The 18481-nt window shown below is 46.8% G+C and overlaps 1 protein-coding gene across 1 annotated transcript in view; it reads left to right on the forward strand.

The window, feature by feature from the left end:
* PLXNB2 (plexin B2) overlaps positions 1-18481 on the forward strand; it is a 774855-nt gene that overhangs the window by 689784 nt on the left and 66590 nt on the right. The window contains exons 23-26 of the mRNA XM_078679101.1: positions 3632-3808; positions 5781-5917; positions 6768-6868; positions 11880-12109. Coding sequence (XP_078535227.1) covers positions 3632-3808; positions 5781-5917; positions 6768-6868; positions 11880-12109 — 645 coding nt within the window. The remainder of the gene's footprint in view (positions 1-3631; positions 3809-5780; positions 5918-6767; positions 6869-11879; positions 12110-18481) is intronic.

An 18481-nucleotide genomic window follows, 5' to 3' on the forward strand; every position in this document is an offset into this window, starting at 1 on the left:
TGTAGAGGCACCACTCTAGTAATGATGGCTCCTTTTTGTTCTACCTTGTACAACAAGTTGAGAAGAGGCTGGTTCAGACAGAGGGTTAGGAATCTGATAGTGCCAGTCATTGAGGGAGGGGTGAGGTATTTTTTGCAGCAGTGGGGCACTTCTTACACACAGACCTCAGGTAATAGGTGGTGGATGATTTTGGAGGCGAGGGAGAATTAACCTAAAATATGCTAAGTTGTTCTTGTATTGTGTGATGGAGCCGCTATACCAGTGCATAGCCTAATGTACAATCATCATTTTAAATTCGTTTTGGATGAGCTGATTTTGTTAGTGTAAGGGTAGCAGGGTTCAAAACGCACCATCTGTGGGGTGGTTTAAACCAGCTTCTATTGGCACACTTTGCTGATGTGCTCTCTGACTGCAACCGCAGGCATGTTATGTTATGGGTGTCTTTTATAGCGCTCGGCTACTCCGAAGAGTGTCCCGGCGCTTTCTTACCCACAACAAACTGCAAAGGGCAGGCACAGAGAAGAAAAAGTGCAGGCAGATCACTGGCCAAAAAGCCACGTCTTCAAATCCTTCCGAAAGGTCAACAGATTAGAAGTACTGCGAAGCGACAAAGGGAGAGTGTTCAGGAGCTGGGGCGCCAGGCGTTTAAAAGAACGCCCCCCTACCCTTGCTTTTTTAATGGCAGGGACAGCAGCAAGGCAGAGAGATTCCGATCTTAGAGCTCTAGCCGGTTTATAGAGAGCAAGCCGTTTCTGGATGTACTCCGCTCCAACACCATGGAATGCCTTATGCGCCAGCGTAAGTGCTTTGAAAGCAATCCGCTTCCGAATAGGCAGCCAGTGCAGGGAGATCAAAAGGTCCGAAGCGCTCGCTCGACAATGCAAGCCAAAAATGGCACGAGCCGCCGAGTTCTGGACTACCTGTAACCTTTGAAGAAGATATTCAGGCAAACCCAGATATAAAACATTTGAGTAGTCCAGTCTCGAGCCGATAAGGGCCTGGACCGTGATCTTCCTATGCGCCAGCGGGAGGAGAGGAAGGAACTTGCACAGCATCTTGAGGAGGCCATAGCAGGTACCGGCCAATCCAAGGATCTGGGACTTAAGTGTCAAGCCGTTGTCAATCTTGACCCCCAGCTTCTTGGCAATCAGAGAAGATGAAACGGGAGGGAACATGTTCACCGGCCACCACTCCTGCCAGCTTGGGTCAGACTGACACCCGAAGAAGAGCACCTCAGATTTATCTGGGTTGCACTTGAGGCTGTTTCGCTGAAACCATTCGAAAACAGCCCCGAATGCCCTCTCCGTCAAACTCAGCCCCTTTCCGCAAGTGAAAAGGAGCTGGGTGTCATCGGCATATGACACGATCTGAGCCCCAAAAGACTCAGCCAGCACCGCCAGAGGGCTCATAAAGATATTAAAAAGAGTCGGGCTCAATACCGAGCCCTGCGGGACTCCGACCTCCAGAGGCGGCACTTCGGCAGAGTATGGCGGAGCCCAGACCACCTGCCGGCGACCAGCCAAGTAAGATCGAAACCAGCTCAACACCGTCCCTCTCAGACCGATCTCATAGAGTCTACAAAGGAGACCCTCATGAGGGACGGTGTCGAAGGCCGCCGACAGGTCTAGCATTACCAACATGGCCTTTCCTCCTGCATCCAGCACTTCCTTGATAGCCTCATTGACCTCCAGGAGTGGCGTCTCGGTACTTAAGTTCGTCCGAAAGCCCGACTGGGTGGAATGCAGTAGACTGTGGGTTTCAAGGAAAGTGGAGAGCACCTTGTGCACGTGCTTCTCCACAACCTTTGCCAGAGCAGGCAGGAGGGAGATCGGCCTATAATTGGCATGCAGCTCAGGATCCAGACCCGGCTTTTTGAGCAATGGAACAACCATCGCCTGTTTCCAAGCCGCGGGCACCACACCCCCGATCAAGGATAGATTAAGAATGGGATTAATCAGCGGATTCATCACCTCCGCCACCCCAGCCAAAAATTTGGCAGGGCACGGGTCTAAAGGTGAACCCGATGTAAGCTTGATCAAAAGATCCTCCGATGCAGAGCAAGAGAGAGATGGAAACTCTGAAAGAGTGGGACCGGATCCAGCTGACAAATTCAACTGACCCCCCGAAATGGTAACAGCACTCGGGCCCAATGAAGAGAAAGAGTCTTGGATATGCTTGATCTTCGAGGTAAAAAAACCAGCTAACGAGATCACCCATGTCTCCGACATCTCATGATGTGACGCAGTTGCCTTAGGAGTCATAAACTCCTTAACAATCGTGAAGATTTCCCTGCAGGAACTCGAGGCAGTCTCAATTCTCGCAGAGAAAAACTTCTTCTTTTCAGACAGAATGTCAGCATGATAGGCCTTAATGGCCGACCTATAGATTGCCTTGGTCCCCTCATCATACTGCTGTCGCCAGAGCCGTTCCGCTACCTTACAGTTGCGTCGTGACAAAGCCAGAGCCTCCGTAAACCAAGGGGCCGAGGTCCGTCTAGAAGTTTTCCAGGGAGCAATCTCAGGAGCTAATTCATCTAATCGCTCCACTAACCACCCTTGCCACAAATCAAGATCCATCTCAAGATCTCCTGACAGAGGGCAGGGATTAGCCAAGAGAGCCTGGGCCAGACTTTCCGGGGTCACACAATGGTATGCTCGATAGGATTGCCTAGGATGACTAGCCGAAAGACACGATGGTTTATTAATACCAAAAATATGAAACCTAATCAGAAGGTGGTCCGACCAAAGGACAGGGACAGGACTGGCCATATCGAGTGGAATGGTAGAAAACACCTGATCAAGAATGTGGCCCCTATTATGAGTCGGCACTGCCAAATAGGGAATAAGGCCCAGGGGGGAGGTGACATCATTGATTTTAATCGTTTCTCCATCCACCCCACGTCCATCCCCAAGCATGCAGTAATTAAACCGGTTTGTTGCTCATGAAGAAGTATTTTTCTTCTGTTTTGCTCATTTTATGTGGACATTAACTTCTGTAATTTGCCTATTCTGATTTTGTGATGTGTAACTAGATAGATTCTACCAATAAGTCTTTACTTTTGAAAGTCTGTTCAGTGCGCATTGTGTTTTCGTGTACCTGCTTAAAATATAGAGCAAGAGGCGACCATTTTGCTAATGCTTTAAGTATTAAAAACATTGGTTTTGTAAAAAGAGTTTTTTAACTCTCCTTTAATTCACAAACTGGGTTTCTAGGTGCAAATCGAGGAGTTTGGAGTAACATTCATGCCTGCAACATTTTGCAAAGATCCAGTTCCTAACTTTGGTCACTGAACGGTGGTCGTAGTGATCGGTTGAAACATGAAATGCCCACAGGCAATCATTTCAACCCAACAGGTTGAATTGAATAATTGCCCACAGGTATTACAGACCCGGATCCTAAAATCGGAGAAGCAATAGCATAGTCAGTCGGTATGCAGCATATTCAACCATGATGTTGAGGAGAATAAAAGTCCGCCTATGACAGCCCATATATCTTTTAGTTAATTGAGAGAAACCTATATGTGACATATGGACACAAAATACATTAGAGAGGGTCAAATCTGTAAAGTCTGATAAATAAGTATTTCGATATGTTCTGGCAGTTTACTTACTACTCTGTTTGTTCTTTGTAGGGGAAAAACCTGAATGTGGCCATGACAATAAAAGAAGCAAAAGCTTTTGTTGGGGAGGAAGAGTGTGTAATAAACACATTGACAGCTACAGATTTGTATTGCGTGCCACCAGAACACCAGCCTCACCCAAGAAGACGACAGAAGAGGGATACTACAACCAACCTTCCGGAGTTCATAGTAGGTCATATTTTGATTCCTCTGTGGTTAGGCCACTGGGTTCAAGGCCTTCTATTACACATTCTTGTTTGCTCGTCCCAAGTGTACCATACTCTCCCAATTACATTTAACATTTGGATCCTACTTTGTTAGGTTTATATTGCATATATTTAGGTCTGGAAAGACCTTGTCAGAGAGAGAGCGACAATTTTTATTTGCAAGGTAAACACATAATCCTGCTGCAGAGAGCAGTTGAGGGGACCAGCTTCAACCAAGTGTATTTTATTAAAATGATCTATAGAGTATGAAACCAATTAACCATGCATCTCGTTGCGAATAAGGCTCTAGCCCATGCTTTTCATTCTTGATTTTTAATTCAATGTGAATTGGAGTATTGCATTCTGGTTTAGTTCTCCACCAATGAATGTTCACCTTTGTCACATTCCTCTCACCTTCTGCTACCATGTAGCACAACATTTATTAGTACTGAGAAGCACACTGCATGGCAATTTAATGCTCCACCAGGCCTTGTTCCTTAACTTGTCAATTTAGTTTACTGTAACTTCATTCTGTGATAGCAGATATCCCTGTCAACACAAAAGAAACCTGCTTTTAGACTGCAGCATCTAAAGTATACAGCCATTTTTGGGGCTAATGTTTTAAAAACAGACCTTGGGTACCCATCATTGATATGCAAGTGGTGCATATGTGTTCCAAAGTCCTGATGACTACATCACACCATTAATGCAGGGTTGAATCCCCTAAGGGATAGCCAGGAGACATAGGAGGAGTACTGCCACCAAGTGTACAGCCAGGCAGCTCTTTCATGCTTGTTCCAGCTAACTCTGTGCAGTTTTAATTCTACTTTTAGCATAATGGGGACTCTGTGCACAAGAAATTACAATAATTTACTTACAGATGGAACAGATTGAAAACAGATAATTGGGTAGATCTTGTGCATTCCTCATCGACTTGCACATGTAATCCAACAAGGATTCTCTTGTGCCCGGTGCACACCCCACTTCGTTATATTCTATCTTTATTTCATGCATCTATAAAGCTCTTTGTAAAGAAATTCCTGTACACTTGTTGCAAGGTTTTCCTTCTACACCCACCCTGTTGCAGAACATGTTACAATTACTTGTGTACTTGTCCCAAATGTACTATACTCGTCCAATTACATTGCAAGTTGTTTTAATCCTACTTTGTAAGCTTTGAATTGCTGTGAAACAGTAGTGCTTCAGTGTCTCCAAGTAACCCAAGGGCTGTATTTTGTATATGTTAGAAGTCAGTATTTCTTGAGAAACCCTTGAACACCTCCTGACTACAGTTAGATGTGTAGTGCTGTCTGACCTGTACGATCAAACGTCTACACTTGTGAAATTCAACTTCTTATTTATTAGGAATTTGATAATAAAATGAGATGAAAGTGCAAACTCCAATAACTTTAAAACCTTTGTGGCCCACGTTTGCTTTAGAAGAAATTTAAAAAGTATTTATTTTTTTAGAGTTCCCTAAAGGGGACTATTAGTGGCAAATGTTTCACTTACTTTGCACAAGTGAAAACTGGACTCATTTTCTGTTTGCACTTGAAATAATCTCTTAACGTAATGATGAGCTGACTTGTGTGCATGTTGTCCGAAAACAAGACAGTCAGCTTCACTGCTATGTAACAGTCTATTTCTAGGGTTCATGGTTTCCCTATTTGACAATTCTTAGAGTTCAGTTACATGCTTTGGGAGATATCATGAACATATTTACCATTGCCTGCGCACTTGTGATAATAAATATACAGAAGTTAACAGTGATGCAAAAAGGTATCATCTAGCAACGGATCTTGAGGCGGGGTAGCAGTCAGGGGTGTTCACTTTGCACTTCTTGAGATAATGATTTAGTCACCAGCTGTAAATCTAACAAACCCATTTAATGAATGTATGGTGCAAATTGTTCTTTCTCAGATCAATCTTGAAAAATGTTTAAAATGTCGTCTTAGGTTAAATTTGGTAATAGAGAATGGATCCTTGGAAAAGTGGAATATGGACAAAGTGCGGTTATACCACTGAACATTATCATTCCTTTGGTCATTATTCCTATGGTGGCAATTATCATCATAGCCATATACTTCTATAGGTAAGGCCTAATGTATTATTTGTATATTTCTTTAAGCAGTTGTATAATGTGTTCTAGTCTGCAATTGCAGAGGAATTGGTAGCACAGAAACTAACAGGCCATCTTATTGGGCAGTATGTGTGGTGGGTCCAGGGAGGGTGCTTACTACCTTGAAGACACCAGCACGATCACAAATAGATTGCGTGCGTTTTGATTAAATTTATCTTGCAAACACAGAGGTGGTTTATAAGTTTAGGATGGTACAGTGGAATTGGTATTGGGTCTACCAGTGATCAAAACAGGTTTGTGAATTGGTTGAAATGTGTAATTCCTTGGCTGTCCACCGATGGCCAGTGTAGCCTTTGACACAGCCTTGGCAAACTCACATGTTTTATGTTTTCTCTTAGTTTTATGCCGCATCTATAGTGATTAATAAGAAATAATTACAAACATGCAATCATTTTTATTTTAAAAACCAAAGTAATCTGTACTAAAGAGTAATCCATTAGAAACTGTATAAAACTATAAATTATAATTTAATGTAATACTCTTCGTTACCCTCCTATTGCAGTCTCCCAATAATCAGAGAATAGTATGTCTTGCGCAGGTAGGACCAGGTCAGACCTAGAAAACACGAGGATGTAAGAAATGTATGACCGGGAAGAAGGTTTTTGGTCTCTGGTGCTCATGTTTTAGCCAATTTGGAGGTATATGATTTGTTACATGTGTGACTTGTGGTAGGAAATCATTTTATCAATCCCTCCAAAAACCATCACTAAATCAAATGCAGTTAGGAAACTAAGGAATAATTCTTCTTAGTGGGTCTAAATGTATTATTCACCTCGTGCAAAAATGTCTTCTCCCATTTTAGACGAAAGAGTCAACAGGCTGAACGAGAATATGAAAAAATCAAGTCGCAGCTCGAAGGTTTGGAAGAAAGTGTGAGAGATCGCTGCAAAAAGGAATTCACAGGTAATTTTTTTTAAATGCTTGCCATGAGGCAGACATTGTTGAGTTTCCAAGGACACTCTTTTACATTAATCATTACTCTCACAAGAGCATAATCGGTCTGAGTACTGCACAACTAGATATTTGCCAACATAATATTGATTCCGTAGATGTCTGAGATACTGAGTGAGGCATGCATCCCTTTTGGTGGATTGATTAGCTGCTTAACTGAAAAATTCATAGAAATGCCCCCGGTCATTTGCAGCATGCCTTACTACTACTATACACATAGTATGGGTGACATTTTGTGTTTGAATTCATGCCTGCCCTTATTGGTGTTTGGGTGTAGGTGCTTGTAGGCACACTGGTATGTGGGAATGGGTGCATCTAAATGTCACACTGCATATATGCCTATATATTGACACTGTAGATACATTTTGTTTAAGTCAAACCTATTGATTTTGTCCATACCATTTTTAGTATTTAATACAGTAGGCACGCTTTCTCAGAGCATCTCCTGGGGAGATTATTCAGGATCACACAATATGGCGGTAGGAGGTCCGACAACCAGGGTCTCAGGAATGCTCTATTGGAAATGTTTCACATCCAAAGGGATACTAAACAAAATCCAACACTGAGCCACAGGCTGTCCATAAGGGGCTGAGAGGACATCTAGAGAAGCTACAGATCAACAGTTAACGCAGTAAAGGCAGCAAAATGTTGCTTGGAGAGTAGCCTTTCTTAAAATGTGGGTCAGTTAAGGCTGCGCGGATACAGGTAAACAAAAGCTCACTGGTGATGTCTCCTAATTATTTACATACATGTAATGGCACTAAACAACAGCAATGGGCGGGTTACAGCAATATACCCGAGTCTGGAAGAATTACACTTGCCAGAGGTAAAAAAATATATACATATATAAATATTAAAAAACAAATGGGGACAGGAGGGGAAATGAAGAACAATATTCAATCTGCAACAGTCAAAGCTGATGGTCCAGAGAATTGCTCATTGTAGAGATTAAATTCTACCTCTTGGAACCTGATAGACTAGTGCATTTGCTTAAAGCACTGTCACTACGCCATGCTAACACAGACGTGTGACATGTCCCTCTGGGCCGGTCATCCCCACGCACCGCGCACACTCCTCGTGAGTGAGCCCAGGCTGCCCCCCGTTCCCGCCAAGTGCCGCCGCCGCTCGCAGCTGTGACCCTGTGACACCGCTGTTGGCACTCTTGCCCCGCCTGCGCCGCGTCTGTATTGCGAATCCGATTGTTTTTTCTTTACCCCGGTGTGTTCTCTGCTCCCTGTCATTTTATACTCCCCGTGTTGATGTATTTTGTTCCTCTGTAACTCGGATTGTTTTTTGCCCCCTGTGTAGTTTCTGCTCCCTGTTTATTTTCTGTTTCCCCGTATTGTTATTGTTGTACCCCTGTGACTTTGTCGCCCCTGCTGCGCTTCCCGCCCCCCGCCGCTGCCCCCTGCGGCCCCGCCCCTTCCCTCGGCAGCCCTTCCCATTCGCCGCCCCACTCCCGCCTCCCAGCTGCCCCTCCCTCGCTCCGCCCCCCCCACTCTCCACATATGGCAGAGCCTCTGACGTGCAGCGTGCACTCGCAGCGGGCGCGCCGACTGTGCGCCGAAGGTGCGCCTATGGTAAGCCCGTCTGCGCCCGTCCGCGCTTGGACCGCGCACAGCGCCCGGACCCATACCTCCCGCAGCCACCAGCCCTCCCGCCGGATCTACGCCGCCACCGAACTCAATGCACTCAACGCCGGCCGATTCCCGGGCTGCTACAGAGCCAACCCGAGACACCCACGGACCCTTCTGCTGCAACTCCTGCAAGTTCACCTGCATCCAGACCTGCTCCACGCCCGCAGGGCCCAAGACATCGACGAGCCACAGCAATAGCCACCTGAAATGCATCCTGCTCAACACCCGCTCCGTCCACAGACACGCCGTCGAGCTCTGGAACCTACTCGACACCACAGCCCCAGACGTCGCCTTCCTCACGGAAACCTGGATGAACGCCTCCTCAGCGCCCGACATCGCCATCGCCATCCCGGACGGCTACAAGATCACCCGGAGGGACCGCGCCAACCAGACAGGAGGAGGCATCGCCATCATCCACAGGCACTCCATCCGTGTCACGACCAACACCGACGACACCCTCGCACCTGCTGAACACCTGCACTTCCAGATCCACACCAACCCCAAGACCACCCTCAGAGGCACCCTCATCTACAGACCCCCGGGACCACGCACACAATTCAGCGAGGACATCGCCGACTTCGTCAGCCCGCATGCCCTCCTCTCCGCTGACTACATCCTCCTCGGGGACCTCAACTTCCACCTGGAGAACAACAACGACCGCAACACCACCACCCTGCTGGACAACCTCGCCAACCTCGGACTCAAGCAACTGGTGACCACCCCCACCCACTACGCCGGACACACACTCGACCCCGTCTTCTCCTCCAGCAAGGACATCGCCTTCAGCCACACCACTGGACTCCACTGGACGGACCACAGCTGCGTCCACTTCAGCTTCAAAAGGACCACGATCCACCACCAACAGCAACAGGCTGCACGCAGAAGCTGGAACAAGATCACAACCGACCAGCTCGCGACTTCCCTGAGCAAGTACCCACCCATCAGCGCAACGAACCCCAGCCAAGCGGCCACCAACCTCACGAAGTGGATCAGCGACTGCGCAGACGAACTCGCCCCTCTGAAGACCCCGCCGAGCAGACCCGGCAGCAAGAAAGCCCCATGGTTCACCGACGAACTAAAGAGCTCCAAGAAGAACTGCAGAGCCCTCGAGAAGGCCTGGCGCAGAGATCCAACACCGGACAACATGACTGCCCTCAAGCGCGCCACCCGAAAACACCACCAACTGATCCACACCACCAAGAAAACTTCATTCAAGGAACGACTGGACAACAACGCACACAACAGCAAGGAACTCTTCAACATCATTAAAGAGCTCTCCAACCCCAACGCCGGAAACAACGACATCACCCCTTCGCAAGACCTCTGCAACTCCCTCTCCTCCTACTTCCACAACAAGATCACGGACATACACAACAGCTTCAGCACTCAACCGACGCACGCCACGACCGAACCACCGCCCCCCACCACCACCCTCTGCGCCTGGACCACGATCAGCACTGAAGACACCATCCGCACGATGAACTCCATCCACTCCGGATCGCCGACCGACCCTTGCCCTCACCACGTCTTCAACAAGGCCGATGCTGTCATCGCACCCCACCTGCGGGACATCATCAACACCTCCTTCAACACCGCTACCTTCCCGGAGAGCTGGAAACACGCCAAACTCAGCGCCCTACTAAAGAAGCCCTCAGCCGACCCCACCGACCTCAAAAACTACCGACCCATCTCGCTGCTCCCGTTTCCCGCAAAAGTCATCGAGAAGACCGTCAACAAGCAGCTGGCCGCCTTCCTCGAGACGAACGGATCCCTCGACCTATCGCAGTCTGGCTTCCGGGCCAACCACAGCACCGAGACCGCCCTGATCGCAGCAACCGATGACATCCGAACCCTGCTCGACAACGGAGAAACAGCGGCCCTCATCCTCCTAGACCTCTCCGCGGCCTTCGACACTGTCTGCCACCGTACCCTAGTACAGCGCCTCAGCAACGTCGGAATCCAGGAGAAGGCACTGGAGTGGATCATCTCCTTCCTCGCCGGAAGGACACAGAGAGTCCGCCTCCCCCCGTTCAGATCAGAAGCCACCGAAGTCATCTGCGGCGTTCCTCAAGGCTCCTCGCTCAGCCCAACCCTCTTCAACGTCTACATGAGCCCCCTCGCAGCCATCGCACGCCAGCACAACCTCAACATCATCTCCTACGCCGATGACACCCAGCTGATCCTCTCCCTCACCAACGACCCCGCCACCGCCAGAGCCAACCTACACGAAGGGATGAAAGAGGTAGCCGAATGGATGAAGAACAGCCGCCTAAAACTGAACTCGGACAAGATGGAAGTCCTCATCCTGGGATCCTCACCCTCCGCCTGGGACGACTCCTGGTGGCCCCCCGCCCTAGGCAACGCACCCAAACCAACAGACCACGCACGCAACCTGGGCTTCATCCTGGACTCCTTGCTATCCATGACCAGACAAGTCAACGCCGTCTCCTCGTCATGCTTCAACATCCTACGCATGCTACGCAAGATCTTCCGGTGGATCCCCACCGAGACCAGGAAGACGGTCACCCAGGCCCTCGTCACCCGCCGACTGGACTACGGCAACTCCCTCTACGCCGGAACCACCGCCAAACTCCAGAAGAGACTCCAGCGGATCCAGAACACCTCAGCACGACTCATCCTGGACATCCCCAGACGCAACCACATCTCCGGACACCTGAGAGACCTGCACTGGCTCCCGGTCAACAAGAGAATCACCTTCCGTCTCCTCACCCACGCACACAAAGCCCTGCACAACCAAGGCCCAGGATACCTCAACAGCCGCTTCAACTTCTACGCTCCCAAACGCCAGCTTCGATCGACCGGGCACGCCCTCGCCACCGTCCCCCGCATCCGGAGAGCCACCACAGGGGGAAGGTCCTTCTCCTACCTCGCCGCCAAGACTTGGAACTCCCTTCCGACCCACCTCCGCCTGACCCAGGACCACCTCGCCTTCAGGAAGCAGCTCAAGACCTGGCTGTTCGAGCAGTAGTGGACCCCCCCTCCCCTAGCGCCTTGAGACCCTCCGGGTGAGTAGTGCGCTATACAAATGCATTAATTGATTGATTGATTGATGCAGGTAGTCCAGTGGAAGCACTCTTTGCTAGAGCAAGGATATGTAAAACTTCCTTTACCTTCCAGTCCTCTAGCCCATTTATTGGTAAATCCACTGAAGTAGGTACCCTTTGTGGTCCCGAGGTCTGCTATTCGAAAACATAACCTTGTTAATTTGAATGCTGTCATATCAGACAAGTGGTAAGTGATGCATAGTAGACCTGAAGGCGTAGGACCTGGGAGCTACTCAATTCATACCATGTTCTATGTTTCAGATCTCATGATTGAAATGGAGGATCAGACAAACGATGTAAACGAGGCTGGAATCCCATTCCTGGACTACAAAACATACACAGACCGGGTTTTCTTCTTGCCCTCAAAAGATGGAGAAAAAGATGTGATGATTACTGGGAAGCTAGACATCCCGGAAGGTCGACGTCAGACTGTTGAGCAGGCACTCACTCAGTTTTCCCATCTGCTTAATAGCAAATCCTTTCTTATACATGTAAGTATCTGGATAGTGTGTACTACTGGAAACCAGTTTACCTATGTCTTAAACATGATCTCCGTCTTTTGGCAGAGCAGTAGACCATTTTTTACCCTCTTATTAAAATCACGTGTGGAACACATGTAGAAAATGTGGTCACCACTAGGATTCTGATTTGTTGGCCCATAGTTTAAGTTGGTTATGTATGTTAGTCATGGTTCAGTTAAGGGAAGTGTATATGTCACTAGTTGCAACTAGTACTCCTTGCTGTCCTGCTCTGTTGTGCTTTTCTTTTGTGATGCACAGACTCCCAAGCATTCCAAAGAGGTGGTCTGATCGCACCTTATAAAACACATGCCTTATTTAGCAAGTCATACAAAATGCAACAAACATCTTTTAATGTGTGTAGGAAGCTGGCTCTCTGCACAGTGCACCTCATTTTGGTACTTTATATAGAGAGTCCAGGTATCCCTTACTAGTGTACAGGGGCTTGCTTTAACAATCCCAAGACACTCTATTTGTGGTAGTGTGGTCGAGCAGCCTTAGGCTTATCAGAGGGGAGTGTTAGGTGTTTGTTGCACACACAGGGTCAATAAATGAGACCCACACTCAATACGGAAATCCGACACAATATACAACAAGCATTGGCATAGCCAAAAGGTCTTGCCTTTGGGACCATAAAAGTATTTAGAAATTGCAACACATTATCTTGGGTGCTACAACATCTACTGTTCTTTAACTTGGAAGCTTTGACACTAGTAGGCACATTATAGCACTGCAATGAGAAGTACTTATTGAAAGTGTTATTTTTGTACAACTGGTTGTCTGAACTCGCACATCTGGAAGTGCTTTGATATGTGATAATGAAGAAAAAAAGACCCCAAAATCCCACTATGCACTTTGAGGTGTAACATTCAATCACAAAAGTGTAAATAAAGCAAACCATACACATCATCACTAACCAGAAGCGTCACTCGGTTAAGTTGGGTTGTATGCTTCACTAACTTACATATCAATCAGTGTCAACTTAAGACTCCTGTAAACAGCATTGTCCTTACAGACCATAGTTGTGTCGATGAACATGGGCCCCTAGTTAGGCTGGAGCAATATAAAAGAAAGAGCAAGAGAAAGAACAGACAGAGAAGCGACAAAGGAGAAAAAATTAGAAGAGACAAAGAGTGAAAGAAAAAGAAATGGAAAAAGGAAGAAAAGAAAGAGAAGAGATAGAAAAAAGTAAAGAAAGAAGAGCGAGCAAGAGAAGAGAAAAGACCAAGATCGGAGAACAGATAGAGCAAAGATTCAGACGAAAGAGAGAGAAAAGAGAGCGAGACAGAGCAAGAAAGAGTAGAGGGAGAAGTGAGAAATTGAGACTTGGTTAAAGAGCATGAGCGTGCGAATGTGAGAGAAGAGGAAGAGCAATAGAGAAGGACAGAAAACCAGGAGAGACCGAGTGACAGCCCAAGCATGTGGAGGAAGAGAGAGAAAAAGAGTGAAACAAAGAGAGACGGCGGGAGAGTGTGAGAGTGCGAAAAATGGGGATGGCTAAATTACAGGAAGTGCTAGGTGGAGAAAAGAATGCACTTCTTGCTGCCCTGTCGCGCTTCTACGCCTGAGCAAGCCCAATATCTAGTGTCTGTTTACATGTTAAAATATTTCAAAAATAGCATTGATTGATGCATTCACCTTTCATCGAGAATGCAGTGAAATGAATTTGTATTTGTAATTCACCTCTCAGAATATTGTACCTAGCCATCATTATTAATGTTTTTAAACCTTAAAATTATGTTACGGAAGCACTTATTTACATGAGATTAGCATAAAGCCAGTGTTGTCTTATATTCAATCTGCCCCATCGTTTTCCAACTGCTATATCCTCTAGTTTGCCTTTAAGGAAAATTGTTTGCCAGCTCTCGTGAATCACCCGTGAAGTAGTTGCAGCTAAGACCTGGCACGTCTGTGAGTAATCCTCTGTGTAAAACAGCAAACAGTCCGCGGAACAAAGCTGCTTTTTACTGAGAGTTTATCTTCCCCCAAATCATGTTTTAAAAAAAAAAAAAAAAACACAAACCAAAATGCCGTCTGCACTCAGACATATAACGTTGTAACCTGCATAGTGAAAGTGCACTTTGCTTGTGCACAACACTGCCTGCTTCACAGTCTGCTTTCAGCTATGTGAGATCTTTTGAATTCTTTAGGAGGGAACTACCACAATCAATCGGTAATCACTTAACTACAATTAAGTCTTCCTTAACCCAGTAATGCCATGATCGTGACCGGTTAGCACCGGAAGCAGCGTTATTGTAAATATTGGCAAGGTCAAAGATAATTTATTTATTTATACTGTGTTGATGAGGTGCCCGCACGTCACGGCGGTCTCTTAAAACTGCCGAATGTAAATATTAGAAGGGGTTTAGAGTACAGCTGGGTGGATGGAAAGGTCCAACTAGAGAATCTTCATCAAAACTACAAAGTGGTAGGTAGGGCGAGAGCTTCACAATGGAGGCAAGGAGGACAGCCCCCGGGAAGCAGGCTTTGCCCCTGGCAGCTCACTTCAAGCAAGAACAAGCATCAAACAGTTTGTCGTCCATCTGTCGTTTTACTGTTCCTCTATGCCTTACTTCTGGCAGGCTTCCTGTGAGTTGTGCAAGACTATGTTGGCTGCATGTATATAGTGTGTGTGTGTGTGTGTGTGTGTGTGTGCGCGCGCGCTTTGGTGTGTGTATTTGCACATGTGAGTACCTGGCCCGCCCAAGCATCCCTTAACAGTCATGTATCTGGACTCTCTCACCAGCTTGAAATGCACGTGCGGTTTCTTCTCCCCCATGGTTTCTACCTCTTTATTTATTTTATTTATTCAGAGTTTTATATAGCGCGAACAAGATCTTTACAGATATCAGAGCGCTTCACAGAAACAGGGGGTGACGATAGCATGAGGGTGACGCAACATAATATTGGGTGCAATATAAACTTCAGTAACATGATCGGATAGCAGTCATGTTCTAATAGAATGTCAGTAAACAATCAGATAAGCGAAAAATAAAAGACGATACTGAGTCTTACATACAATTACGATAAAAATCAGGAGAACTTATACTATAAGTATCTAAAAGTTACAGGGAGCAAGGGGAAGGGGCCTCGATATACAGTAGGCTAACATGAATAGTCTAATAATAGATATTTAGTGAGTAGCATAGAAGGATCGACTGACCATCATGTACTTGTGGCAAACAAGAGGAATAAACAAATCTAGGTCATGCAAAATATGACATTATTTGACATTAGACAATCATGAAACCAGTAATACCGAAGCGGCACGAAAGTCAATAAGGAACACACATTAAAGTTCAGGTGAACTTAGCCATGAGGATGGCTTTCACCTCTTTCTTAAAGAAGGCCGTGGAGGAGATAAGCCTGGTTTCGGGAGGGAGTGCGTTCCAGATCCTCGGCGCCATTCCTGAGAAGGAGCGTTTGTATGTTTTTTCCTTCCGGAATCTGCGAAGTTTCAAGAGTAAGTTTTTTGAACTTCTATTGGATCTCGACCCTCCTGATATAGTTAGCTTTTGAGTGAGGTAGTTAGGTGCATTGTGGTGTACAGCCGCGTGTCATCACAGCGATTTTCAGATGTATTCTGGCTTCAAAGGGCAGCCATTTCAGAGATTTCAAGTCAGGGGTTATATGAGAGTGTTTTCTTGAGCCCGTGATGAGTCTCGCAGCAGCGTTCAAGGAAGCTCTTAGGGGTGCAGTTGTTGCTAAAGGGAGACCACTGAGGGTCACAATTCCATAGTCAATGCAGGGGATGACTAGGGCTTGAACTGCATTTTGGAAGTCTTTGGCTGGGCGGAAGGGTTTCAACTTTCTCAATGTGTTGATTTGGAAATTAGCTCCTTTCGTTGCTCTGCTAATGTGCTGTTGCATGTTGAGCTTTGCGTCCAGTGTGACACCTAAGGATTTCGCGGAGTCCACCATGGTGGGCCGGACATTGAGTGCAGTTAAGTTGTTGAGCCAAAGTTGGATGGTGGTAGATTTCGCAGGGGGTGCTATCAGAAGGAACTCAGTTTTCAGAGCATTTAGTTTGAGGTGGTTGTCGGCCAACCACGATTGGGTCTTTGTGAGAGTGTAATTCAGGAGTTTGATATCATCCGGGGATTGTACCTTTAGGTAGAGTTGAGTGTCATCGGCATACATATGGAAGTGTACATTGGATGCTTGGAGCAAGGAGGCAAGCGGTTCCATGATGAGATTGAACAGTGTGGGTGAAAGGGAGGATCCTTGTGGAACGCCTAAGTCGACTGGCACAGGCGAGGACAACACATTGTTAATCTTGAACTTCTGAGTCCGGTTATGTAGGAAGGACGTGAACCATTTGAGAACAGTCCCGGATAAACCCATTCTAGTGTTTAGCAGCTCAAGGAGGTTCTCATGTTTGACCGTGTCAAAAGCTGAGGAAAGGTCAAGGAGGAGGCATGAATCATTGCGATCAAGGATTTGGTGGGCGTCATCAATTATGTGAGTCATGGGCGTTTCCGATCTGTGTTTCGCTCGGAAGCCTGATTGGTGGGTGTTGCGGAGATCAAACTTGTCAATGTGTTCTGTTAGTTTAAGCTGTACACATTTTTCCAGCAGTTTGGCCAAGGTGGGGATGTTTGTGAAGGGACGGTAATTGTTTAGGTCAGACGGGTCAGCTGTGGGTTTCTTGAGTATGGGCGTGACTTGCCCCACCTTGAGTGAGTCCGGGATGAGACCTTGTTGAAGGGAGCTGTTAATGATTTTAGTCCAGAGTGGGAGGAGCATGGTGGTGAAGTCTTTTACCGCGTTAGCAGGCAGGGGGTCTGTGAGGTGATTAGAAGGTTTCAGGGTACCGAGCAGTTTGAGTATTGCATCTTCTGAGTAGATGTCAAAGGAAGCCCACGATGCGTTGTTTTTTGGCTGGGCGTTAGACATTCTGATGTGCACAGGGTGTTGGCTTACATCATTGAGGAGATCATTCCTTATGTTGTCGGTCTTTTGCTTGAAGAAGGTGGAAAAGTCTTCACTGTGTGGGATATCGCTTGTTGGGTTGTTTGGTTGTAAGGGTTGCGGCTTTGTTTGACTTTTGACTAGTTCGAACAATTTTCTTGGTCGGTTTTTCGCTTGGTCAAGCTGGAGGCGAAAGAAGTCAGATTTCGCACGCTTAATTTTCCTAAAATAGGCATTTCTCTTGTTCTTAAGCTTTTTGCGATGTAGTGATGAGGGATCCGATCTCCAAATGCGCTCTGCCGATCGCATAGCTCGCCTGTCTTCGTTGAGTCTGCCGTCATACCAGGGGTTCGAATTCTTGGTGAAACTCTTTAGTTGCAGTGGGGCTGCTTCGTTGATTATAGAGGTCATGGAGTCGAGGTAGAGGTCTGTCAGAGTTTAAACATCAGAGACGCCAGCAGGTGGAAGGAGGAGCCTGTAAGTGTGGGGCGGTAGGGAGTTAGGGTTGAGATTCTTCATGTCCCTTTTCCAGATCTTGCATTTGGTGGGTTGAGCCGGGGAGGGTTTGATTTTTTCATTGATAAAGAAGGTGATGATGTGGTGATCTGACCAATCACAGGGTTGGATTGACCCCAGTTGGGTAGAGTCCTCTTTGGCGATGATAAGGTCGAGTATCGCACCTTTATCATGTGTTGGGCTGTTGCATATTTGGGTGAGGTCAAGCGCATTAAGGAAAGATTTAAGACTATTCACCACTGTGTCTTTCTGATCGTTCCAATGGAGATTAAAGTCACCCAGGTAGATTTGAGTGATCTGCCGACCGGCGTTGGAAGTAATCGTGTCCATGAGTTGTTGAGAGAAGATGAGGTTATCCCCCGGCGGGTGATAGATGAGGTGTAGAGCACATACTGGTTTGCCATCACTGGAGATGTCGAGGCAGAAGAGTTCACAGGAGGTGAGGGAGGGGGAGGTGACTTTGGTGACGGATAGATTGCTCCTGAAAATGCATGCTATTCCCCCGCCCGTCCTCCATAAGCCTTGTCTCCTCTTTCCACTGTTTTCCCTCCCCCCTTCCTTTCTGTCGAAGACCCATAGAAACAGATTTTTAAAGAGTTGGCGGAGGGTTTGACAAAACCCCAAACCTGTGAAAATTAAAGTTTCATTTGAATAACTTTTATTTTGGCTTTGGGGTGAAAGCAAGAGTTCTGAAAAATGTAACTATTTGAGAGCATCGCCACTTTGCGTAACAACCATAGCTGCCAACTTTGGAACTGGGGAACCACGTTTGAGTCGCTGCATCAGCACTGGAAACATCTTAAAATGCAAGCAGCTACAAGCACCATGCTGATGAAAGGTGTGTGGTCGCGCAACTCCCACAGAAGTGCTTGTAAATAAATAAATGCAAAAAGTTCCGAAGACGCAAACGAAAATTGC

This window comes from Lissotriton helveticus, chromosome 1_1, assembly GCF_964261635.1.
Source record: "Lissotriton helveticus chromosome 1_1, aLisHel1.1, whole genome shotgun sequence".
In the NCBI taxonomy this organism is placed as follows: Eukaryota; Metazoa; Chordata; class Amphibia; order Caudata; family Salamandridae; genus Lissotriton; species Lissotriton helveticus.